We start from the raw sequence: 27,274 nt of genomic DNA, 5'->3' as shown, positions 1-27,274 counted from the left end.
GAAAACATCTGGGTTTTCCCAGTTTCTTCAGGTGGAAAGATTTTCAAAATAGAAATCCAAGCCCCTGGAAGTCCTTTTCTGTTTAAAAAAGTTGACATTACATCTATGAGGATGCCTTAAATATCATAATTCAGGTAATTATATATTTCTTGATATATTTCTTAATTTCTGGTAAAAAGGAACATTTATAAGGAATCATTTTTAAATGAGCTTTAAAAAACCCTTAAGATTAAAAGATAGTAATAAAGTAATTAGTGGAAATTTCTTTTTATTTCTTTTTATTTAATTACAGATTGCATATGACCTTCACTACAAATCTACACAGAGTCTGCTGTAGTAATATCAGTATTCAAAAAATACATTTCTGTCCTGTCCTATTTTCTCTTGAGCTACAATGACAGGTAAAATGAAATGCGTATTTAAATATTAAAGCACATAAGAAATGTAAGACTTATTTATCTTCCTAAAGATAAATGTGACTTCCCCACCCGGAGGTCATTGAAAAATCTCTCCAATCCCCAGAGTGTTTTGGGGATGATGGAGAGCTGCCTCATAATGACATCAGCATCCCTGGATCCATCTCCTCTGCTCCCATGGACTTACATATTTCTGACTAGCCTCAGTGGTCCCTAATTCCATCCCTTCCATTCCTGAAGGTTCAGGCAACATCTCTATATCCCTCCTGGGTTATATATACTGGTCATGAGATTGGGGATCATGATGTGTAATCCCACCTGAACGTCCCACCCCAGTCCTCTTCCACATGGGGTGATGGTCTGGGAAAACTCAGGGCTTTGTGACCAAGGCATTCACAAAGAGTGATCTTCCTGCCTGCCCTAAAATAACCAGGTGCTGCACAGATCTGCCTACTGCAGCACTGACTGCAACAAGTGGCTTGACTGGATAAGATAATATCATTATACAACTGTGGGACAACAGGATCATATGAGAAGAAAAGCAAACCTCCCTTTAATTGATTGAAATGCTACTAAGAGTTCAGGAAAAAAAAAGTTAATTATTAAACAAACAAACAAAAAACCAATCCTTTAAATTTCACAGCCTCTTTCACTGATCTTCCACATCCCATGAGTGTACTCAAACATATGCAATAAAATAAAATAATAATATCCATTGTTGACAAAAGTCCTGTAAAATACTTAGTCATCTAAATTTCAAGACCAAAATGCACTCTAGAGAATTTAGGTTTTTCATACATCATCCAATTAAATTTCAAACTAGGAACTGTTCTTCTCTTATTGGAATAAATTACCCTGTCTACCTTTTACTATCCTCACATCTGAGTAAAGATCATACCCCTGGAGAACAAGAACTGTTAAATCATCTTAATGCTTCATTGGGAATTAGTTATAACACCAACTGAATGTGAACATTTAATTAATTAGATTTTTTCATCTGATGCAGTTGTCTTTGTCATGCTTTGCTAAGCCATCACCTGATCCTGTTTCACGGTTCACCCTTATCTTCAGTCATACTGGCTAGGTCTAGATTTTGTACATCCTGCAGCATCCTAATTTGTTATTGCTTCTTCTTCTTAATTTGTACCATCTTCTGTGTCAATAATAACATAAATAACAGCACAAACCCGCTTTGAGAAGAAGGTTGGACTACATGACCTCAGAAGGCCTCCTAATCTTTTTTTCTCCACTAGTGGGGCTTCAAACACTATATAAACATTGCAGGTTAATTCATGGTCACAAAAATTTAATGCAGCTTTTCACTAATTAAATGACAGCTGTATCTAGGTAGACAAAGGCAGCAGGTAACACTAAACCATGCACTGACCTATGAACCACAAACTGTCCCTGCAGACTAAACACCGTACTGCAAATCAGAGTAAAATGTCATAACACTGTGTAAAACTATTTAAATGACTTTTAAACATGCTAGTATGGTGAAATCCTAACAGTGCAATAATGTAGAACAATGTCATTCACAGGAACTAAGAGAAGTTTAAGAAAGATAATGTGCCCAAGTAAAGAATCATATCAGAAGACAGAGCACAAAAAAAAAAATAAAAAACAACAAAACAAAGAGAGAGAAAGTGCAACCAAAAGGAAGAAGCCACAGGTCATCCTGTAGATTTTGAAAGAGTTTTTAAAATGTCAGCAAATTAAAATACTTATGTAGAAGGTCAGCTGAAGTTCGAGTTCCAAAGTTTTTAGGGTCTGGTGAATGTGATTTCTCACTGGTTTAAAATTTATTTTCAATACACACCATAAAGAGATCTGCAATAATACCTTTTAACGCTCTGTTTTACACACCAACACTAAAAACTCTGGAAGGTTTCAACTCTGTTGATTGTAATAGATATGATTGTCTCCTTCAATCTGTTTTTTTTTTACCCACCTATTCTCCAAAAATCAAAAGGGACAGAACATGTTGAGAATGGCTACGTGGGAGGGCCAGGGAATGTGATCTGGCCCTTTGCAGATTGCATCAGCTGGCTCAGAAATGCTCCTGTTTGCAGTCAGGGGCAGGGCAGGAACAGGACCTGCATTTCATCACCTACACTACACTACACACCACATCACCACAGAGAACTCCATTGGAATATTCAAATATTGTAAGGGGTCCTTTCCAGGACTCTTGATCTGACTTGGAATTTTCAAAGCCTACCTCCACCTTCGATCAGTCATATGAAAACATCAGATTGAGTAATTTGTTTTGTTTTGTACAACTTAAAAGTCTCAATGTGACTCACACATTTCAAAGCAACACATCAGAACAACACTGGGATCTGGCAACAAAGTGCTTGCTGAAAATCACTGCCTCAAATGATATAAACGTCCTGTGACAAGTTCAGTTTTTGGTCCTGCTTTTATTTACCAATAAACAGTTATGCTGCATTCACTGCAATTGCTATCACTCATGCATTTGATATTAGTAGGAAATATCCTGAAGCAATAAATCTTCCATTAAACTGATGAAGCACCAGCTTTAGGGCTGAATTCTGATCTTTGATGTGGCATAAATGCAGCCTCCATGGGGAGACTTCAAGCACTGCTCTTTTGTGCAAATTTGCCTTCAAGGTAGGACTCTCCATATTAAGAACAGACTCATCTTTTTTAGGACACTGGCAACTACAGTTATCACTCTTGCCATTATTATTTCATAACTCTGTTTCACAGATAGGTAGGAGATAGCTTTGGGGCAGTCATTTATTTCATTATCATGTATTTTTCATTTCAAGCTTGAACATATATTCATTTGGGAGAAGGGAAGACTTGCACAAATTTGAATAAAGGAATATAAACCTGACACCTACTTTTTTAATCATAATACTAGAAAAAAAAATGAAAAGAAAAGAAAAAAAAAAAAAAGTAAGAACCTCTGCTTCCTGTGGCAATAGATCACTATAATTGCAATAGGAAGCTCAAAGGAATGCCTTTTTTTCCCCTGTGGGCTGTACTCAAGCTTCCCTGTAAGACTTTGAAATGGAAAGACCTGAATGTTTCCCGGTGATACTTGGTAAAAGGAACACATTCCCCTTCAAACAACGCAAAGTCTTGGTACTAAAGCAGACAAAGTCAATCATGCCCTCACTAACAGTTCCAATGATTTCCAGAGAATGGCATCCAGTTCCCTCTGTCAGATAACACTGGATTCCTGATGTGAGAGAGAAATGAATTCAGCAAGAACACTCAAATTTTCCAAAAAAATCTGGAGGCCTTACTTAATACTAGTAAGTCTTCTTGTATATAAAAAATGATGAACAACAGATTAAAGATAAAAAACATAAAAAAATATGGTTTTCCTGCTTACTCACTCTTTCCCATATATGAAAGATAAAATCCTGTTCATTGTCTTGTAACAGAATTCATTTCTATAACAGAACCTTCACTACAGAAAGAAGTGTGTGTTCTAGCCATTAATACCATTTTTATTATACACCACAATGCGCAAGAAACAACACTCTGCAGTACAAGTAAATTAAATACCTTTTAAAAAAGATAAAATATGGATTACCTTTTCATGACAGTTAATTTTAAAACATGTTTATTCAAATTAAACTATTTCAACATATGCTATCTAGAATGCTTTAAGTTATAAAATCTATGAATATGTTGCATATTTGGAAAGCACAGGAAAGAAGCTTGGAATATTCTCAGAAACCAAAAAGAACAACAACAAAGGTACAACAAGGTACAACAACTAGGAAATTATTTTGGAAAATGGAATGAGAAGGGAGTCTATCTGAATATATCAAATTTTCTGTCTTCATTTCATAAAATGTTAGGTTTATTATAGACTTTAAGTATTAATTCCAAGCAATACAATCCAGTACCAAAAGCTATAGGTATGATATATGTATATATATATATATATATATATATATATATATATATATAATTAAAATCAAAATATAGCTGAAAAATATGACATTTACTACAGATTAGAAATTTTTGTTCTAATTAAACTTCTCTAAAGTTATCAAAATGTTACTTACACTGGCCCATCAACAGTCCTATTCTGACAGTCTTTCATTATGAAAGATATAATTTACACTAACACAGATTTCTTTCCCTCTCACGGTCTAGGTCAGTTTAAGAGCAAACTACCCAGTCAAAATGGGTCCTCTGTCTATATTAAAAAAAAAAAAAAGGCTAGAATAAGGCATTTGTCTGTGCAGCCAATATCCATTACAATGAGGAACCAAAACAAACAAAAATTCAATAGAATACATGCTCAGAATCCATATTGCTAAGAATCAAAATACCTGGCACAGATGCAGCCCAAGTTCTCCAAAAATTCAAATAAAAAATATCTGCATCAAACAACACCCAATTAATATTTCAATCTATTTACAAATTTAGTCACTAGCCCATTTTAGTACCATCCTTCTCCAAGAATGTACAGAATTTTGTCTAGAACAAGGAGTAAATTATATTTTTCGGTGAAATTTTCACATGCCTAATTCCACCACACACCATCAAGAGGTATGACAAACAGAAAATATGAGAACTAGGTATGTAAATATGTGTGAGTATTACTCAATATAGGCTGGTTAAAAACCTTGGTAGGTTCAAACAGAGAAGAAATTAAATCTAAAAATTGCTGCAACTTGTGCACATGAAGAACAGCAATCATAAAAATAAGATCTAAAGAGATATGCTGGGTGTTCAACCCCTACTTGATGGCATCTTCTCACAGGGGTGTGCAAATCACAGTTATTGCAGTGTTATCTAATTGCAGTGTTATCTAACTTGATTCTCCAATCTCTATGACAGACTTTGCCCATTTACTCATCATAAATTAGAACAGCAGAAATTCTTTATGACTCATTTTAAAAATTTCCCCAGTATCGAAGCAGTAAAGGACAAAGAAGATGAAAAGAAATACAAGACATCATAGCTGTGACTGTAATGTCAAACCATATTGGCTGTCATGCAATGGAAGCAGAGGGAATAAAAGACCTAAGGCAGCTAAGGAAGTTAGCTGGTTACTCTTGCTGGGCTGCCCTATTGCAAAAGGAAATGAGATCCTCTACAGCTTAGCACTTAAGCTCATCCCAAATCCTAAATTTGATTTAAGACAATTTTCTTATTGGAAATGCCTATCCTGTCTATGAAATACTAGAAAGTTAGTAGCTTTAGCTCAGAAAAAAAAACAAAAACCTGATGCTTTGAAGTCCACCTTCATCTAAACCCAGGTAGAAGGATATTGATTTGGTTATTTGCATTCTGGCATCCAGACACAGAGAAAGCATGGAGACAGAGCTACTCTTACATATGCGGATAAAGCTTTATAAAACTTTATAAAGCTCCCTTATCAGAATCAGGTTTAAAAACCTTGAAAAGCCAGCAAAAGTCTGTATCTGTTGGATGAGATGCAAATGCAGTCCCTGTCCCAGCTTTCTCTGTAGTGTCAGAGCCAGTCGTTACAATCAGTCTTGCTTTTCAATCCAGCAACTGGCAGCTGCTGGACTTGCAGAAATCTGGCATCACCCTTTCAGCCTCTACAAGTCTTTTTATACCTGTCACCTTTGAGACTGGATCACTGGAGTCCCCCATCTGCCCCACCTCAGCTCCTGATCCTCTTCCAAACTGACCATATTCCGGTGCCATCTCCCCCTCAAGGGCTCCACCTGACCCAACACAGAGCTCCTGAAACACTGGTGTACAGAGGACACTTTTATTTTCTGATGTCCAGCTATAAAATACAAAAAATATAATACTTGTAAAATTTAAATTATTCTGCCATTTTCAAAGCATGTTATAAATAGAAAAGCCAGGAAACTCCCAAATTCTTGTGGCTGGAGGGAAGCAAAAAACACAAACTAGCACTCCTCTGATCAAATCCACAGTAGCTTCAGACTGGTTTTCAAGTAAACCTGGGATATTTCATTAATGGACTTCTTTTCACTAAATTAATCAGAGATGCACATATAAGCAGAATTTTCAACCTTGACACCATAAAGCAGTAGAAAAGGCAAGATTTGTGGAAGGCTATAAGCAGAGACTCACTAAACTTCCAAAGCCACTGCCAATGCCTTTTAAATCTCAATGCCTTTTAAATCTCTTCTTCTTGGGAAGAAGCAGATCCATAAGCAGCATGCCTTTTAGATTCTGGTCTCTGCTTACTGCTGCCCGATATTTATTCTTCACTTCATATTTAAAAAAAAAAAAGAAAAAGAAAAAGAGAAAGTTGAGGGGTGGAAAGTATTTTGTTTTCTAAAATGTTTGTTAAAACACACCTTGTTTTTTTTCTGAAGAATTTACATTCAAAACTAACTATCCTTTCATATTTTTACAATAGTTTTCAAATTTATGCAGATGTTATTTTTATCAGTATTTATAAAGTCCCAACTTGATAGTTGTATTTATGCTGCAGTTTAAGCTCAAAGAGAGTTAATGTTTCACAAATTATTCCAAAATAACATGGCATCACTGAATTAGGAAAAATTCCCAAACCATATGGCACAGACAGCTTATTGTTTTAAAAGATTTCTTCCTTCTTTATTATAAAGTAATAAAAAACATATTTGTTTTAAAATCAACCATAGGCATGTTCCAGATTTTTGCCTCTAGTGGAACCCACACATGGACTCCTAGTCACATTCTGAATTCACACTTTGTGCAGATATTTACTGTCCAAAGGAGCCCATAATTTTAGAGCCTCCATGTTAGTTCAGTGAAAGAAAACATGCTACTATCACTGAATACGTGATCAATAATTGCACAAGGAGCACAGCTCTGTTAGCCATGACTGCAAGGCAGTGTGAGACTGCATGAAGGCAGTGTCTAATAAATCACTCATGCTAACTAGGGACATAACTCCTGCCAGGAGATACAACTGGCTGCGCCCAATTAATGCCCTGGGATTACAGGGAAACTGGAGACTTCCAATGATGTTTGGCTGGTTTCATGTTAGCTACATTTCTTTATTTGTTTTACTTAGTTCTTTCCATCAAATCATTGAAAAAGTGATTTCCTTAGGCTGTTGTAGCTTGTCCAGGAACAACTTTATAAAACCACAACAAGAAATTATACTAAAAAATTTGGAAAAGGAGCAAAATGCAAAGAGGATATGAGAGAAATATTAGGAAAGGAATTCAGGGTACATGAAAATTAAGCAATTGAGCAATTCAGTGTACAGTTGAGTTATGGATTACTTGAATACAAGAAACAGAAAAAAAAATGTTTTAGGAATAAACTAGACATGGAATCATGGGAAATAAAATGGAAACAAAAAAAAAAAGAAAGAATTGAGCAGTGAAGCAAAATTAATATCAAAAAAGTGGGGGTACAAAGGACAAGATGAGAAAACAGGCAAAGCAATATGAAAACTAATGGGAAAGAGCAGCTTAACGTGGGACTACTCAGTTGTCCAGTGAAAGCACTGCAGCATTTGTCCAAATACAACAAGCTGTTGACACCTGCAAATTAAAGTGCACAAACAGGCTGCAATATATCAAACGGAAAGGGTTCTTGGGAAAAGGACAGTGAATGAAAACCTGAGAGACCTATACTAAATTACAAGTTTGGCCATTATCTTCCTATAAGATATAAAAAATGGAAATATAATACCTCCTACCTTTTTGTGAGGATAAAACTCATTAATTATCATCAAGTGCTCACACATTACATGGAGCACTGTGGGGGAAATAAGCAAGCAGAATAGCAAGCAGAATACAATTGCTGTTGTAAGATAAAGAGCACAAAAGGTCTATTACTGATTGATGGACTAGAGGGTTACAAATTGATCCTTTTATCTCAGACACTGAGAAATCCAAAGGCCAGAGAATGATTGGCCTTCACGTGCTTCTTTATTTTTTTTTAAGTACAAACAAGGCCAGTCATTAGATTGGAAAAGGCCAATATAGACAGCAGATGAAAAATGAGAGAAGGATCTCCTGAATGTGGTATGGGAATGGGAAGAAGGAAAGGAAACTGTCCTGCAGCATATAAACATACACCAGAAACACACACAGAATTTAAGAGGACTGCTCTTTTGAAAAGGCTGTAATATTCAAAAGATGAGTGGAGACAAATAAAAACTGGCAGGCAAGACCTGTGAGATTGATTTCTTCTAATTCTTCAGCATCCAAAAGTTAATATCTAAAAGGATCTGTTACAGGGCCCTGTTTACAGAGAAGCACACACCTAGAAATGATTCAGTTCAGATAACCTTAGACATCTGTCCCAAAACAAACTGAACAGCTCCCTAGAGATACCCACAGTGATTAGTTTAGATGTCTAATTTTAATAAATTAATTTCTGCTACTAATTATTCTTGATGGTACTCAAATATAAATATAATATCATTTCCTGTGAATAAATGAAGGCTTACAGCATGGAAGAGGAAAAAAGTGGGGACTTGTTAGAGACAGAAAGGAATGGATTGCAAATACGGTTTTAATAACCAGTGCTTCAGAGATGATTCTATTAAAATTTCTAAATATAAAAAGAAAAAAGATGTCTCAAGCATTTTTTCAGGCAGGAGAAGGAAGAATCTGTGGTGTTCACATACACAGTTGAAATCTAGATTAAGGTCTTCTCAAAAAAAAAGCATGATCAGATCACTGACCATGGTATCCTTATCACTTCTCAACAATAAACATTATTATAAACTTCATTCTAATGAATGTTCAGAAAGACATAAAAAAGAAATAAAAACGAAACAGAAATAAAACAGTATCTCTGGTCTAACAAACTTTGTTTTAGTGTGTGTGTACTTTTTTTCTTGAAGGGAAATAAATGTCCTGAAGAAAATAAAAAAACAAAGACTAAACTCTGAAATAGTATTTCGTTTCCTGCCTTGCCTAACAGATGTGTATTTTGGTTGTAGCAGTAGCAATCTGAAGATGTTTCCCAGTACTACTTAATCGTAACAGACACACCACAGTTTTTACTTCACACCACAATCTACCATTACTATCTGGTATATTTAGATTAAAAATACAATATTTAAGCTTTGTAATTCTGTTTCCAGAAAAGATTAGCACCTCCCATGCAGTAAATTTAATGATAAAAGAATAACATATTTCAAATTTTGGTTACTTCTAATAAATTTTACTTAAATCATGCAAACTTTAAAACTCAGGACAGTAGTTTGTGGTATCTGAAACGAAGGACTCATAACTCTATATAACCATATAAAATAGTTCTGCTTGACATGATCTATGTACCTTCTTTAATTGCCTTACAGCAGAAGCATCAATTAAATAGTGATGCCATCAATCTCTAAAGTATACTTGATTAAAAAGTGCAAATGAAGCATGCTGGCAATTCTGATTAATACATTTACAAGTTTTTTATGGTCTTATAAATTAAATTTATAATGAAGACAAGCAGTTGTATTATCTCCAGTGAAGGTGAGGATAGCTTATATTGTCTCCAGAACACATAAAGATTTTTAATAGTTAACGGTAGACAGGAGACTTCAACCTTTTTAAAGTAAGAGTTTTAGTAAACCAGCAATTGAAGTATCATATATTTAGTGTAAGTCTTGTGATTGGATTTTCACTTTTTCCAAATCTTATTACAGTCACATAAATGATCACAATGTGAATGAAAATAATTATTCAGTAACATTTCACATCTTCTTCCTCATCATGTAAACGACTTATTACAAAGAATACAGAACAACATCATGTGATCTTGGAAAATAAGGCCAGAAAATGGTTCCTTCAGAGTGAACTGAATTATTTACATTTATCATTTTGATTCTCCAATCCTATAATTATGATTTTATTACATTTCAAAAAGTGAATTATACTGCTTTCAGGATCTGCATTGTCCCAGCACATTTTCTGCCTGACTAGTAATTCAAACTGTATGAAAGGAGACAGACTTTGAGAATTAAAACATAAAATATTGTCTGACTCTTGAGGAAACTTTTAAAGACATTTTTATGTTTCTTGCTTTTTTTCTTCTGACCAAACTTTAAACAGTCTTAGAATTTTCATTCCCCTTATTTTCTGAGATTACAGGCAGTGAAATTAAATGAAACATGTTACTTACATCATTCTGATCGTCTTTTGCATTGTAATAGATTATATCATTATTCTGTAAGAGAAAGAAAAGTAATTCTGTTAGTTTGAAAGTAGAGAATAAATCTACGTAGCAATAATCTACTATTACAAGATATATTTTGAACTAAACCACCAGTTCTTTATGTATTCTCTTTGAAACATGACAAACTCTGATCTTTGCTCGCTCTCTGTTGCATGCACAATTTCCCATGCTCGTGCTTAACTTCATTCATTTATTGCTTCTTCCGTGGGAGGCTGCATAAGTCACTCAAAACACAGCTAGAAAAGTACAGATAACATTGGACAAACTCCAGAGCTCACAAAAGGCTTCCATAAGCTGTTTCTGTCACAGACATGTGACTTTCACTGTGCAATTAGGGGATTTATGCACCGTGACATCCAGCAGGCAGCAGACACAGCGAGGCACGGGCTCTGCTAAGTGGGGTAAGTATTTGCTGTGCACATGTTTATTGTTTTATTCACCTCCCACTGTGAAAATAAAATCTGTGAAAATACATCATAGGAGAGTCTGGCTGTTGGAGTGTACAGCAGATCCTGGCAGCTCTGTGGAAACACTGCACCATGTAATTCCAGCAAAGCATGAGGGAGAAGATTGCTCATTCCCATTCTAAAATCAGCCAAAAATTCTATTCAGTGCTAACTTCTATAGCTTGCTGAAAACTGGGGTATGTCCTACGGAATACAAGTTTTTTTGTAGGTTTTTGTTTGTTTGTTTGTTTTGTTTTTTTATGTTTAAATATTATTGAACCATTTAAAAACCTTGAAGATTTAGGTTCATTAGAGTAACTTTCCACCAAATAAATTGCTGTAATGTGCCCAAAGTTTTTCTAATAAAATAAATTTTATGTGCATTTTGTATGAAATAAAAAAGGCATGTATGAATATATATATATTAAAATGACATAGTCATTTTAATTACCTTCACTGATTTTGAATAACTAAAGAAAAGGAGAAGTTATATTTCTTCACATCCAGCAGTGTGCTTAAAATAGGTGATTGTTGTTGACCTCTGAAAATGAATTTATTTTTTCAGTTCTGTTTATGGAAATACCTTTTATGTATCTAAATAAAAAGTTGAACAAAAGAAAGTGTTTTCTCTTATAAATGGTAATACCTTTTATGTATCTAAATAAAAAGTTGAACACAACAAAGTGTTTTCTTTTATAAATACCAAGAGGAACAAATGCTTTCAGTAATCATTTTTCAAGTGGATAAGCCAACAAGAATTTTTACTTTGACTAAAAAAGTATGACGTGTATTACAAGGTAGTGCAGTTCATCTTTACAAATGATCATTTTACTCACTCCATAAATAATGACATCATTTATTCTCCTTTGTGACCTTTTAGAAAGTCAAACATGAAAATATATCACAGATGAGCTAAATGCCATTTTGAGGTAAGTGCTATTAACAGAAATTCATCCTTTTCCCTCAAAATGAACTTTTCCACTTTTCCATCAAGACACTCTTCTATCAGTAGGTCAGTTGGTTGTGTATCTGTATCTGGATATCAAAGCCAGACCTCAAGGCATTACAGACACTGGAGGAAATTCTTTTCATCACTAAAGACTGAATCTAATTGCTTATTCACTTGATTGTTGTAAGGAAAAGACCATATAATGCTTGTGGAAGCCTTTGAGTAAGTCAGAAGAGGCAAAGGTTCCATTTTCTTTGGTTTCTCTTTATTTTGTAAATAGCAATGTACGAAATAAGTGTTCTGTAAATAATGTGATTGGTTCAAAAGCCCCTCTGATTCTTTAGCAGGCAACATTCGAAGCTGCAAAGGATGCAGCTCTGTGTGGTACTAGCCACAAATGTTAACACAAATGTTTTCATCACAACATGATCTGTTTAGTTAAAAAAAAAAAAAACAAAAAACCAAACAAATAAACAAAAACAAAAACAAAAACAAAAAAAAAAAAACCAAAAAATTGCCCATTTTGTTCACTGCAACTCTTCATATCGGGTTGCATTAGAACAGTTCCCTTGCAATCTCATCCTTAGACGATTTTGCCCAGGAAAACTGAGAGCAAGAAAAGCAATGCAGACATAATTAACTGGCTTTTTTTGTTGTTGTTGTTGTTGTTTACAGCTTTTGTTTTTAAAAGGAACATTTTCATAAAATACAATTTCTATTAGGCCTTCCTTTGTACTGACTCTCATCTAGACATGAGCTTATTTCCTGAGCCCCTCTCCACTGCTCTTGTTTATCCTACTATCAAATCATTATTGTATAGGATTTTTAACACTGTCATCAACAGTCACAACTCTGTTTATGTACTTAAACAAAATGACTCTTCATTTTCATAATTACATTTTCCTTGTCTTTCATATTTTTATTTGTTTGTTTAAATTTTTCAAAGCTTCCATAGCTTTACTATTTATCTCTACTGGACTGAACAGTATTTTTTAAATCACCTTTTAGAAAAACATTTCAGGAACATGATATATTTACAGGTTAATGAAAATAAACACTCCCTGCCCAAATGACTTAGATTTTTTTTGTAAGGTTATTCATATCTTGTTGTCCATTACCCTGCCTGGAGATATTACCTATATAATGAATAAACTGACACTGACATTGGGCATATCTCACTACTCTTAATATAGAAAATATGATATACCCAGTGCTGCAACGCACTGAATGCTGTATGGTTCACAAATTAGATTCATGGATCACTCAGATCTTTAGAGGACAATTTTTCATCATTTAACCACTTCCAGTTGGCAAGAACAAATTGCTTTGTTGCCGGCTCTCAAGCGAGTAGTTTAGTTATTTATTAACTTCTTGACACAAAGAATTTGAATCTTCCCACTGCTGCACACTTTCGCAAAGTAATACTGCAAACTTGGTCAGTAAACTGAAGGTACAGTGTAAATATCCTAGATATTTATTTTTGTTCTTTATCCAGTAATTCCGCGTGAAAGAGGGGGTAAAGACTCACCAATGAAGGGATTTGGTAAGGCAGTCCTGAAGCTGAACTTAAAAAATAATTAATTTGGAAGACTCTATGCATAAAGGAAAAACTGCAGTGTAGTATATCAGTCTATGATTTTATGATTTTCACCATCTTGAATTCCCCTTTCAAAGCAAAAAGTTTTAGTATCTGAGAAAAACATCAGGAAAGACATATAAAAATTACATTAAAGACCAGGTCATCAATGTTTTACTTTTGACTCTTGCTATTTTCTTTCTTTCCCAATCTTAATATTTCTTCTATGCTTTCATTGATAGCATTGTCTGCTGAAGTAAGATTATTCCACAGTCTTTAAATTGCTTTTCATTTCAATAGCTCTCTGTTTTCCAGCTCGGAGTATAAAACAATTCAAATGGGAAACATTACATATTGGATACTAATAATAAATTTAATTTCCCCACACAAGATCTGAAGTTGATGGTCTCTATAACCTCTGTGTCTAGAGAAGAAAAGCATGGGAAAACACTGGCTTTCAGAAGATCTGCAGATGAAATTTGAGCTCACACCAACACTAACTTACACTCATTTTGCTTCTCTATAGAGCAAGTTCACAGACAGTCTTTTGATTCAACACATAAATGCCTAAACTCAGCTCAGGATTACATGAATGAAGCTGTAGTTGGCTTTTCATCTCAGGAAACATCACTTTTTTTTTCAATCAAGTTCTTTCAAGAACAACAAGGGATTACATTGCAACAAGACATATGGACACTGCAGATAATTATGTATTGCAAAAATTGTAATAGTATATCTATGCCATTTTGCTGGTAGGACATCTACATCCTCCTTTACAAAGCACCAAAAAGAAAGCTCCTGGTCATTGCTGCCATGTAGTGGTGTCTACAGGAACACCTCCTCTCCAAGTCTTTTGCTAGAATTCCAAGAACGTTTCATGCAGTTTGTGCTCCACCAACCAGTCTAAAGATTCATTTTTGAAGTCTTTTTTGACAGACATCCAATGCAGTCTATTCAGAAATGCTGCTTTCACTGAAGCTGTGGTTAAAATTATGTAAAACCTCAGATCCATCTGTGGGCCTCCTAGGGACCCTACAGGACTCAGATCCTGTGATGCAGCCTAGAATGGTGTTAGGCCTACAGGGGAGATTGGCCTGAAATGAATTATAGAACCTTATGAGACTCTATGATGAACTACAAGAAAATAAACAGATTATATATATATATATATATATATATATATAAGGGGGGAAGGGGGAGAAGAAAAATGTTTCCTGCAGCTTTTCATATTCTAAGAAATTAATATAATGCATTAATTTTGACAGATATCACAGGTACGCTTTTTTTCCCCTTAAAAGCTATGTTTCCAGAATTGTAAGTAAAATGTTAAAGTAAAAAAATTACACTTTTAGCCATTACAGAGACACTAGAAAATAATTAACTCCCTCACAAAAGAAAATAGAAGAACTTTAGTTAAAGGTTTCCACAACTCAAAGATTTTCTTCAGTAAACCCCTGGAAACAAAATTATTGTAGCAGATTCTATTGCAAATACATGTTAATAAATAATTATAACTACATGTTTTAAAATCTGAAGTTACAGCCAAATATGTTTATTTGAATTTTGTTTTAAAACAGGATACTTCCCATGATTTCTAAGAAGTCTTTTACCCAAGAAGTTCTAAAGCACCCAAAGTGACTCTATGTAAAAATCTGCTCTGCAGGTAAGCAGTAGAGAAAGAAATCCAAATCAGGGAGAAACCAAACCCTACAGCAAATAAAAGTCTGATCTTTACTCTTCAGTTCTAAAAAAAAAGGTCTTAGAATTACAGATAGAAATTTGGTCAACATTTTAAAATCGTATTAGTCCCACACACTTGGAAGAGATATTCACATTAGTGAAAAAATTGGGGGTCCTTTTGTTTAGCATAAAGAAATAAAAATATTAATACTACTGGTCCATTTCACTCTTTAGGCAGACCAAAGGACATTAATGTAAATGCCTACAAATGCAAAAAAAGCATTTTTAAATTTTGAAATAAAAACCATCCATTTTAATTAAAAAAAAATCCATGTATCCCCTTGGATATTAAATAATTTAAAAAGTATTAAAAAATTTAAAGTATTAAAAAAGTTCACTCTAATACCTTTGGGGTAATTAAAGTTTTAACCCATCCTTAAAAATTCTATGAAAAATAATCCAGGCAGTTTTAGTTTAATCCTTTATACAGGCTGACATGCAGTTCAAGGCACAATAGACTCCTCAGAAAAGAAAGCTAAATATGGCCTACCACACATAAAAAATTACACCTGTTTTTAAGGAAGATAACATCAGTAAAAAAAAGCCTGCAAACAGGGGGGGAAAAAAAGAGTGTGTCAAATACTACTCTCTTTTGTTACAGCTTTGTGATTTTACATAAATGAAATGACACACATAAAATAAGGAGCTTAGCTGATAATAACTTCTTTTTTCCCTTCGGTATCCATACATAAAAATACTGATTTATCACTTGTACTTAAAGTGAACAAAATTTCAGGCCATATAGTAAACCAGCTGCAATTATAATTACAGTGTATGCATGCAATTACAGTGCCTAAACATGGGCTGTAAGAAATTGGTTAGAGCACACATTTAAAATATGAAAACTGGACATAAACTCAAGATATTTTTAAAATCAAATTAATAAAATAAAAAATAAAACTGTGAAATAATAATCTATCAAGAAATATGTCACTATAGTACCCAAAATATGGACAAATGAGTCACTAGGGTTAGATATTTTCCCCCCAAACTTGATTTGATTGAATAACTGCTTTGTCAGAATATGAAATTTCATACACTAATTAAAAACTTCCAGGTCTGCACTATAATTTATGATAAGCCTTTTTCATCAGATTTGTGTAAAGGGCTTTTCTCAAGATTCCACTGAGACTAATAATTGAAATGAAAAGATGAAGGTGAAGATTACAGGAAATAACATAAAGGAGCATTAAAGGTGCTGCACACTCTTTGTCATAGAATATTCTTCATTTAAATGGTGAGAAAGATCGACTTTTTCAGCATTCATTTACAGCTAATTCCTTCACTGAAATTATCAATCCAGAAACCTTCAAATTTTACTGACAGTTTTCATGAGGGGGTCACTTGACCATTCACAGATGCATCAGAGCGATAAATAAAGTGAGTAATTTATCAGTCACCTGCATGCTCAACAGCAGGACTAAAACATACAAGCCTCATTTAAAAAGATGTTAGTTAAGTGTAATGAAAGACATGTACAGAATCCAGATAAAAATACACTATGGGAAAGATATTCCTTCAAGCCCTTGACATGGATTCTGAGGATTTTTGATCTGAGATTGGATCCACAGATTGCAGCATTGATGGCAGTCAGATTTCTAGCATCTGAGTTAAAAACTGAGATCTTAAAAGAGTTCATTGAAGTCTAAAGTTGGAAGAAATAAATAAAATATCTGAGAAGCCATCATAAATATTCCCTAGGTATCTCACACCCCACACACCCCAGGCTGGGCTCTGCCAGCCCACCAGTGCTGTGACCAGGGCAGGTCTCAGCTGCTCTGTGAGCAAAGGTGGAGCTGTCACCCATGTGCTCCTGGGTCCACTCAATGGCCTGACCTTCAAGTGACACATTTCCTTGTGCCCTTCTGCTCACTGTGACAATATCTGATTACGTGCTGAATTTAACCACGCTTGATTTAATTTGTCTTGTGCAAATTATAATTAGTAAAGCTGAGTAAGAAGTTTTTTATATCCTATTCAAATCTCAGGAGGAAACCCTCCTAGTCTTCACAGGGCACAAGAAGTAGGTTTTTTGTTTTTTGTTTTTTCTTTGCCTCCGTGTCCATATTATTCTACATTTACTTTGAAAAAAGGGAAGCAGCAAAGAGTATTAAGGTTACGGTAAGCGTAACTTCCCAAAGACGGATAATAAACATTAGAAAGAGAACTCATGTCTTCAGATCTCTAGAATTCATCACATAAACTGTAAAAAATAGGCAAAACTTCTCCATGTCAAAAAAAAAAAAAAAAAAAGTCCACAATTCCACAATTTCAAGGTATTTTTCACTGTAAGAATAACTGTTAGAAACTGCCATTGGACTACTTAAGCTTCCAGGACCATACTTAACTTCATGGAATAAAGTTAAGAATACATTTCAAGTACTAATTGCACTTTGACATGGAATTAAAAGTCACAAGAAGTGGAATGTGTGAGGTTAAATGTGATAGAGCCCAAAAAATGATGAAATATACAAGTCAGACAAACACACACCTAAATCAATACCTACAGAGATGTCTGTTCTTCTGAAAGAATACAGCATACTCCAAAAAATAAATTCTGCATAAGGACGTCCTCTGGCTCATTGGCCTGCAGTCAAACAACAATCTTTGTTGGACATACAGGTAATTGTTAATATAACAATGGAATTTTGGAAATTTGCCTACTGGTAAGTACAGTCTATTTTTTTATGATTTTTTTTTTCATTTTGGGGACTTTTTAAATGTGTTCCAACTTTTTAGTGCAACTGGTAAACTAAGCAAATTAAATGTGGCAGACAATTAAGCATGTTTTTGGTTGCAAAGCATCAAAGGCCAAATACTTCATGCAGGAATGAAAAATTAGTGCCTGAAAATTTAAAGTTGCAAAACCACATTGATATTATTCTCCAGTATAGTTGCTTATATCATAGACTGACTCGTTTTAGTTACTCAAGCTGAAAAATTATTCTCAAGAATGGTATTTTGATCCACAGTAAAACCTAGGATCGTAAAACCATGTGTGACAAATGATCAGGAAAGAAAATCATAAGGAGACTCTTCTGGAGTTACCAAACTTAAAGAACCAGCTTTAAATTTAATTTAAAGAACCAGTTACATATATAAAGAGATAGGAATAACCATCCTCTCCATTCTTCCTCCAGTGTTCTAAGCAAAAAACAAGACAAGACAGAGATACCAATGAGAAACAAAAATATTTTAAATACATTTTAATTTTGACAAAAAAAAATTCTTCCAAAAGGTCCAAGAAACTGCTAATTTTCTCATCACAATAGCTTCCTCAAAGTATAAGCAGCTTCTTTTTATAAGGCAAAATGCCAGTGATTACAAAGCAGATTTCCAGGTGGGAAAATGAAATTAATTTGTTAGCAGCTAATTAACCTCTATATCACACTATCTGATCAGTTTAATTAAAGCAGCAAAGCATGTTTATTATAATTTATTCAGCATTACTTTCCTTAGTTGATGAAAGAATATAAAAGTAAAATATTTTTTTTAAATTGTCTAAACTGATTGCATATTATTTAGATTGTAAATAGTGCAAAAAGTAGAGTACGGGAGCCTAGTTAAACAATTTGGACATAAATTTGCTTTGTATTCACAAGAAATTGGCATTCTGAATTCATACTGATTTATTAAAAAGATGGATATTGATTTATTACCGATATTTAACTGTGACGGACAAAACCAGTTTGAAGTTAGAAAGTCTATGTTTATTGCAACGCCGGGCAGTGTGCGGGATAGCTCCCAAATGCACACCTCAATTTACAGGTGGTTACAGAGTCCTTTTATCTATGCAAGTATTGAATACCCAAAATACAAATACATATTCATAATTTTGGTACATCCCATTCCCTGCTTCGTATGGTAATTAGTTCAAAAGCTATTAAGCATGCGTAGTTTGTTCCTTGAAATGGGTCAGTTGTCCCTTTCATGGGGAGGGGCCCCAAAATGAGGAAGTAAATGTAGTCTTCATCATTCTGATCTTTCTACCTTTTCAATGCAAATATGACAAATGAACCCTTGGTAGAACTCCCATTTTTGTCTTCAATTGGTTTCAGAACAGAGGAGGCCCACAATTGTCTTATGTTCCTAAAAGCTATTTGTAAGTTTCTATATTCTTCGTTATAAACCCAGCTAACCAAACATTAAGTTGACAAGAAATCAATTATTAGTTAACTACTAACTCTTAACTTCATCAAGGCCTACCTATTTATTTTAATTAGCTCCAATATAGCTTATCTCTAACTAAAATCTTAGCTCCTCTAAAATCTCTAAATTTTTCAAAGTTTATGTTTCAATACCTTTGTAGGTGCTGGGATGCAATGAACCACATGCACTATCACAACTGAATATAGAAAATATGCCAGTTCTCCAACCCAAAAAAAAACTTCAAAAGCCTTTGAGAAAATTATCTTCTACAAAGCAAGAGGCAAACATTTAGTAGAATTTGTTCCCCCAAAAACTGTGTGTGCATTTGTTACATTTCTTCTGTGTTCTAACCATTACAACAAATAAGATCATGTTTAGCAACGCTGCAATCAGTTTTTACAAAAAGGAATGAAATTTTAGGCATATGACACTACAATGAAGTAAAAAACTCGAGAGGGTAGCTTCTTGGTGATCCATGAGAGTGGCTGAAGTGTGTATACTTCAAGGCTTATCTTCACCAAAAAAAAAAAAAACAAACAAACAAAAAAATGTGTATCACAAGCAATTCATCACACAAAGTTACTGTAACTAAATTCTAAGCAATAGTACCCTAATAACACAAATGTATTTTAAGAATCTCACTGGAATAGAAAAAAATGCCAACATTTTGCATAACTTTCCTCAAATTGCAACAGCAGAGAGCCTTATACAGCTTTTTATTTACTCTTTTATCCACATGTAAAAACTAAAGTATAAGAAGATTTTAGGATATTTCTATGGGGTATTACAATACTGTGTGACACAGGAAAAATGAATTTTCATATATAAATTATGAAAGTATGACCCAAAATTTGAATCATGTTTTACAATGCTGACACTGACCTGTAATTTTAATGACCTCTAATACTTCTAAAATCATTGATTTCTTTCTCTGTCTGGCTCAATCCTTCACTGAGTTTATTCAATCACTTAAAATGTGTCTTTAAACCCCAGAGAGTTATAACATACAAAAAACGAAAAACAAAAAAAAAACCCAACCAACCAACCAAAAAAAAAAAAAAAAAAAAAAAATCACCCAAACACTCGCTATAACTTATCTTATACAATTTTCATGAAAACTCGGAAAAAACCTAACCAAATCTCTCAATTTCTTCCTAAATGTGAAAAGTCCCTTTACAAAAGGTAATAAAGTTCAAAACATGTCAGGCTATGTTTTCTTTTCAAATTGCTTTGGCTTACCCATGCAACAAATGTCTGGCATATTGAATGTTAATTGTTTTAATGGGCTTCTTATAAAGATAAATCTTTCTTAAGACTTTAATCTAAATTATTTTTCCTCTATCTCTGATGTCTTAAAAAAGAAAGAAACTCCGGACAGCAGTTACCAGGTTCTAAGAATTAATCCAAGCTCACCTAATTAATAAAGAACAGAGGGAATCATAATTTAATTATTCAGCTTTGGCAGCTGTTTTGTGCACATCTTGCACTCAATCACTGCAATAAAGCAAAGCTTCAGGAGCACACCTTATTTCAGAAGTAGCTCAGTAGCATGAAACAAGCCAGCAGCTGGAAAATATTCCTTTTACTGTTTAGTATGAAATGATGAAGACTTTTCCAGTTAATCCCTACAAGCAAGAGGTTCATATAAAAAAATAGAACAAAATTACTTTTCTTCTTAATTATTTATGTTATTCAGGTATGCTTGAAGTCATGAAGAAAAGAAACAGGATTTAAGAGTCCTATCAACATCTTGCTATTATGTTTCTCATTCTCCTTTTTAACAACAGCACTAAACAAAAAGGGGTTTTTGTTTCCTCACACGGATCACAACAGGGGTTTTCACTCATCAAGTATTTGATGCTTATGCCACAAACTGCAAAGAAATACAGAGAAACCTTTGAAAGCCAGACTGATGGCTGCTGGCTGTCAGTGGGATGGAGAGAAAAACAATTCTTTCCTTGGGAACTGTCCTGGGCTTTACAAGTCAGAGAAGGAATCATCTGGTTATGGATTTGCATATCCTTCTAGTAAACAACTGCACACAATTCAAAAAAAAACATTTTAAGTTTTACATAGATGAATATTATTCTAAGCAGAGACTTATTAAGTTTACAGCATTTTAGCATTTCCATCAATGTCTATGGTAACATATATAAGTTTGGGCCCTTATACTGTATTGCTCACTTTCAAATTCTCATACAAATCAGCACTTTGAAATTCATCTCTTTTTTTATAATTCAGGGTGGACAGACAGATATATCACAGAAGTGCGAAGATGTGAAGATAGAGACAATGTGAAAAATTTTGAACCAGCAAAACAGCTCTCTCTTGTAAAAATAAAAAATGAAATTCAGGCAGGTATTTGTTAAGAAAGACAGAAAGATTCCTGCAAACCTCACCAAGGCTACTGAAAAAAAGAGTTTAGCACTGGAAGATCACAATGAAGAAGAGAGAATGAAGTAAATTGCAAAGTATGTATTAAACTAATTTTAGTTTGAAGAAATGCATCATTTTGTTCCCTGAAATTTATGCTGTGTTGCTTGGGACTATCTCAGCTCAGCTTTCCACAGCACCATTACACAGTACTACAGAAGCGTGAGCTGAGACTGCAGAAAGCACGAGAGTGAGAAACTACAAGTGTTTAAAAAGGGATATGGGAAACTTAAGCTGATGGGGAAAGAAGAAGAAATGCTGCAAAGTGTCTTGTCGAGGATGATGCCATGTGCACACCCACAGAAGACAAAACAATGAAAACTGGGGAGAAGGGCAGAGACTACTGCAGCAAAGCAGTCATTCCAAACTGTTCCCATCAATGACCTCTTTGACAACAGCCAAAACTTCCTGGGCCTCTTTCTCCTCCCTTCCCTCCCATTTCCCCTTCTCATTTTACACAGTTCATGCTAAAAACTTTGCAATCCACCTAGCTAGAGATTGTTTTCTTTTGGTTTCACTTTAGGAAGTTTACTGAATGTGATGGGCTGATAACTCTTACATCTCCAGAAAACTAAATGACCAGAAAGCATCCTAAATCAGCCACTCTTTGCCCAGAAAAGTCCTCCAAAATGATTTCAGCAGCTGATGTACTACATGTACCCCTAAACACTTGTCCAACGATCTGACACTTTTATCAGCACTGTGCTGAACCCCACCATCCTGATGAGAGCATCACAGGCTGTGTGTTATTTGGATCCAGTGAACTGAAAATCACAGACATAAGTAAACCGTGGGTTCCTCCACAGAGTGAGCATTAGCCAACTGTACAAACTGACCCTAAGGGCCAGGACTTCTTTTCTGCAGTAAGCCACAAAGTGTTCACACTGAATAGGAAATATTCTCAGGGTTTAAAACATTAAAGAAATAAAATTTCAAAAGTATGGACACATACTAGTTTAAAAATCTGAGATACTCAAAATATCTGAGCCCATCAGAGCTAAGTCCTTTGTAGACCTCCAAAACAAGAGAGGTTAAACAAACTCAGGTAAAAGTGTGCTCCTGTTCATAGACATAAACACTCAAACACTATTAGCTGATCTCTTTGAGCATATATGCATGTAGATACAAATACAAATACATGCTAAGTATAAACACAGAGGAAAATTTATACAATTGATACCTGCATATAAATAACTCCCACCCATTTAAGTAGGCCCAGCACAATCTTAAAATTTGTCTGATTCTCAAAATATCACCTCAATATTGTTTATGAACACTGAGCAATAGGGAAAAGCATATCTAATATCTCGGAAATCTGTAAGCTTTCATTCTTTATCTTCAAGCAATAAAGAAGACTATTTTCTCTGTTTCATATTAAAACATTTAAAGGTCTTGAAAATATAGTATTGTAGAGCTCATGCAGACATAAAAGAATTTGATGAATTCAGTTGTATTTATCTTAGTATTTTCTTATCAGTATAGAGATGACATGAGGAGCTGAATGAATTAAGTGCATCCTATTCTTGACAAACACACACAAGTTCAAATAGATAGATGGATTTGCACTGCTCTACTCTTACTAGTGCATGTAAACACTTCAGTGAATTATTATAATTTCAGTATTATAATTTCAGTAAAACCTACTGATGTTAAAGGAAGTCATGTCCTGACCATGTCATAGTTATTTTCATAAAACCATCATTCATAGTTCACAATATTGTAATATAGTGAATATAACTATAGTTCATAATATATTAAATATTTTCAAAGAAATTGTGGGGTATTTTCCCTACTGCTGTTAGTTGAATGTCTGAAGAACTGACTAACCTTATGGATTTTTCCTTCCAATTTTCAAGGTTATTTTATTTGTAGTTGTTAAATAACTATTGCTGTAAATAAAACTTATTCTATCTTGAACAATATTTCCTCTTGGTGTTTACTCTGGACACAGGATGCATACTGATGTGTAATCATGGGACTTTCAGGATAGAGCACATGCTCTGATGTAATTAATGTAGACCCAAAACATTAGAGATCGAGAGAGACTGGGAGTATTTGGAATAAAATCACCCATTTGGTGTGATCCCTATGATAAGAAAAATAAGTCAGTCATAAGCAGAAGAAATGGCAGCCATCGCTTGGGATTAATAAATATATCAATGACATGGTTTTGAAAAAAAACTTCAGTTTTAATCTAGCTTTTGGGGTTTTTTGCTGGTATCTCTCACCAAAAATGAAAAGAAACAAAATCACCCTGTTTCACAACAACACAGCTTTAGCAGAAAATATCTGCAAATACTGGTAAAATAAAACTGAAATGTTCTATCTGAAAGGTGGGGAAGTGCTATGGCAAAACTTCTTCTGTGAGAATTCAGAATACCTTAAGTCTAAAGGTCATTTAAATTATGATGCCATAGCAAATTAGATGAAACTTGCCTATATGGAGAATATTCAATCTGGTAGAAAACTTTTGCTGGAAGTTTTCTTTAAACTTTTATGTAGGAACTAACAGACAAAGCACAAGAAGTTTTATGAGGTGAAATCACCAGAATTTTGTGCAAGCACAGAAAAATATCAACTGAGCCAACCTTCTTAGTTTTACTGCACATCTGTGTAACTCTTAAGAAATGCAAAACTGAAGTTACCCTCCTGAGAGGTGGTAATGCCCAAAGGAATAAGACAATCCTACCTGAATTAATAATTCATCAGGGATTATTCACCCATTTTTAAATGCGAGGATCTGGTCTGATCATTTTTATATTTATTCTCACATTTTCAAGAAAGTTACAATTCATAGTATTTCAGTGCAATATAATTTGTGACTAACAAATGGGAAAATAAAAACAGAATGATAGTGTGTTCTATAAACTCATCAATCACAGTCACAGAGCTAGCCCAGACTTCTTGAGACTTGCTAAATCCTAATGTCCCTTCAATGAGACCTAGAGTTTGTGTATTTATTTAAAGAGTTCTTATGTGCTCATAGCAAGAATTAACTGTGAAAAAACAAAGCAAATGCTTAACAGCTACATTTCTGATCAAATCAGGTAGCATTTTTAAGCATTTCTTTGCATGATGTTAGCACAGGTTAGGATATTGCTAATTTTGAAGAATTTCTCTGCTCTGTGTTATGTACATCTCTTGCTTTGTGGCCGAGTCTACAGAAGTATCTGACACTACTTCAATCACACATCAGCATTTGCAGAACATAAAAGAGACTCTTTCACCTTTTGTTTCAATTCTAATGAGAATTACACTATACTCAGGAGATGGAAAGCTAAGAATCCCCAAATCCCTCGAGCAAAATGCAGCTCTTATTATTAAGATTATCTTGCACTCCCAGAGCATTTGAAAGTCTGTGTAAAATGAAAGACCTATCCAAGTTTCTACAGTATTGCAACTGCAAAAGAGTGCAGACATCAAACACTTTCTGTTCACATCTACTGCACAACCCCTTTTTCAAGGAACAGGGCTTCTTGGGAGTGTACAGGTCTACAAACTTTTAAATATGGAAACTTTCCAACTCCCCTCTTAAGTCCTTTCCTAAAGGTAAAGAGCTTTAACAAAGATAAGCTGAGTTTTCATCTGGCATCTTACAGGAATCCTGGGACAAAAGAAGAAGGTAAAATATCAGGCCTGCATGACACCACTGGTTTTTTCATTTGAAAAAAAAAAGCAGAAAATGGAGTTAAGAAACCCACAGATATCTCCACCTCCAAAATTCCAACCCATTCAGCTCAGACTTTCAGAAAAGTTATATTTTTAGTATGAAATAGCACATGTAGAATTCCTCATACACATATTTACATTATCTGCTCTTTCTGGCAGGAAATATTTCCAAAATATTTGGGTCTGATTTCCTTTAAAGAAAAACCTCTAAGGTTTGCTATTATGAATGAAATTCCTTCTCTGAAGTAAGAACCAAACATCTGTAATATTTTCTGAGTTTCTCAAACTTAGAAGTCTGAATTTGAGTCATATCATTGATTAACTTCCTGTGCATATTAAATCAGGGTTTTTTTAAGTTTTAACTAAAAAAACCCCAAAAACACACCAAAAAAAACCCAAAAAACCAAACCCACCACCAACAAGCAAGCAAACAAACAAAAAAAAAAAAAAAACAAAAAAAAAACTCTGTCTCTTCCAATTTGTAAATATTGACAGCAAAGGTAAGTCGGTTAATACTCCTCTTTCCTAGATTTGGCACATTTCCTAAATTCAGTGTAAAAAGGGTCAGAATAATATGTGACAACCAACAGGAAAATGAGTTTTCCCGGGAAAGTGAGGAAACTAGTCAGATACTAGTTATACTGGAAAGGATAAATCACATTAAAAAAAAATATGTTGTTAGTTTTGAAATGAAAATATTTGAAAAAAAAAAAAAGCATACAGACAAGCTAAACAGCACCCTTGAAGTCCATTTCTAATTGATTTTACTTATTCACCAAAGGTCGTAAAACAATGCTGTGAATTACTTATCCCAGACTGACATGAGGAACTGAATGTGAGGGTGAAAGGTAACATCAAAAAACAGCCAGCTTCATCTGATTCAATGAACTCTTAGAAAATGTGCACAATAGCAGCCTGCAAAAGCTTTTCTTAGCATATTGTACTTCTCAGTTTTAAACTGAAGAACCTACAGGATGTTAATAAATTGAGTACAATAGTATATCTTGCTTTTAATAAGGTGTTTGTTCTGAAAGCACATTAAAGCCTCATTCAAAATGAAGGTGATAATGCACACGTATGGCAGCTTAATAATAGAAATCACACCTTTCTTTCTTTTCTTCTTACCTAGATCCTTCCCTCCACCTCTTTCAGAAGCTGCACATTTTTAAATGAGTTGCCTAGTCAATAAGTAAAAAAAAGTGTATTAGATGTCTTTAACATATTTGATTTTTCAGATAAAATGGAATGCTTGAAAGCCCTCAGCAGTGATTGAAGGTGTTTCTTCGCTTCACTCTAAAAGCTTTTTTGGCAAGTTTCCCACCGGTGAAGCACTCCACTGCACAGATGAGATCCATTTATTATAAAGTTACACTCTTTTACTGAAGGTAAGCATAGTAAGAGGTGGTAAATAACCAGTATCTAAAGACCAAAAGTTAGCTCCTCTATAGCTACACATTTTATTTTTCTGCTTATATATAATCTTAATTCTGATTGTACTGCAACCACTGTCTTTCTCATCAACTCTCTAATGGGTTTAAAATTCATAAAGTGTGAAAAAGAAATAAAAGAAATCAAGGATTGCCAGTATATAATCATACTAACTCTCATTGGTGTAATTCTCATACAGGATCATATCAGATATGTAATGGAACAAAAGCATGGAAGAGCTGTCCTATGGCCGCCCATATTTTAGAGGAAAATCAATGATTTCTAGAGTGAAAGACTCATCTGAGAGACTCTAAGAAGCTATAAAACTCCAGGCAAGGTAGCAAGT

At 34.2% G+C, this 27,274-nt stretch overlaps 1 protein-coding gene and 1 long non-coding RNA gene across 11 annotated transcripts in view; one reads left to right on the top strand and one right to left on the bottom strand.

The window, feature by feature from the left end:
• CACNA2D1 (calcium voltage-gated channel auxiliary subunit alpha2delta 1) overlaps positions 1–27,274 on the bottom strand; it is a 361,055-nt gene that overhangs the window by 157,949 nt on the left and 175,832 nt on the right. For all 10 annotated transcript variants that reach the window (XR_005258952.1, XM_038153955.1, XM_038153956.1 and 7 more), the window contains exon 5: positions 10,485–10,529. Coding sequence is in view for 9 of the 10 variants with exons in the window: in XM_038153955.1 (XP_038009883.1) it covers positions 10,485–10,529 (45 nt within the window). In the remaining variant the exon portion in view is untranslated. The remainder of the gene's footprint in view (positions 1–10,484; positions 10,530–27,274) is intronic.
• Positions 10,558–26,850, top strand: LOC119708069. The gene is made up of 4 exons (XR_005258953.1): positions 10,558–10,939; positions 11,865–11,913; positions 15,087–15,172; positions 21,640–26,850. It is a non-coding gene; the product is annotated as an uncharacterized LOC119708069 (long non-coding RNA).

The sequence above is a fragment of the Motacilla alba genome, chromosome 1A, assembly GCF_015832195.1.
Source record: "Motacilla alba alba isolate MOTALB_02 chromosome 1A, Motacilla_alba_V1.0_pri, whole genome shotgun sequence".
Taxonomy (NCBI): Eukaryota; Metazoa; Chordata; class Aves; order Passeriformes; family Motacillidae; genus Motacilla; species Motacilla alba.
This window is presented reverse-complemented; position numbering and strand designations above follow the sequence as displayed.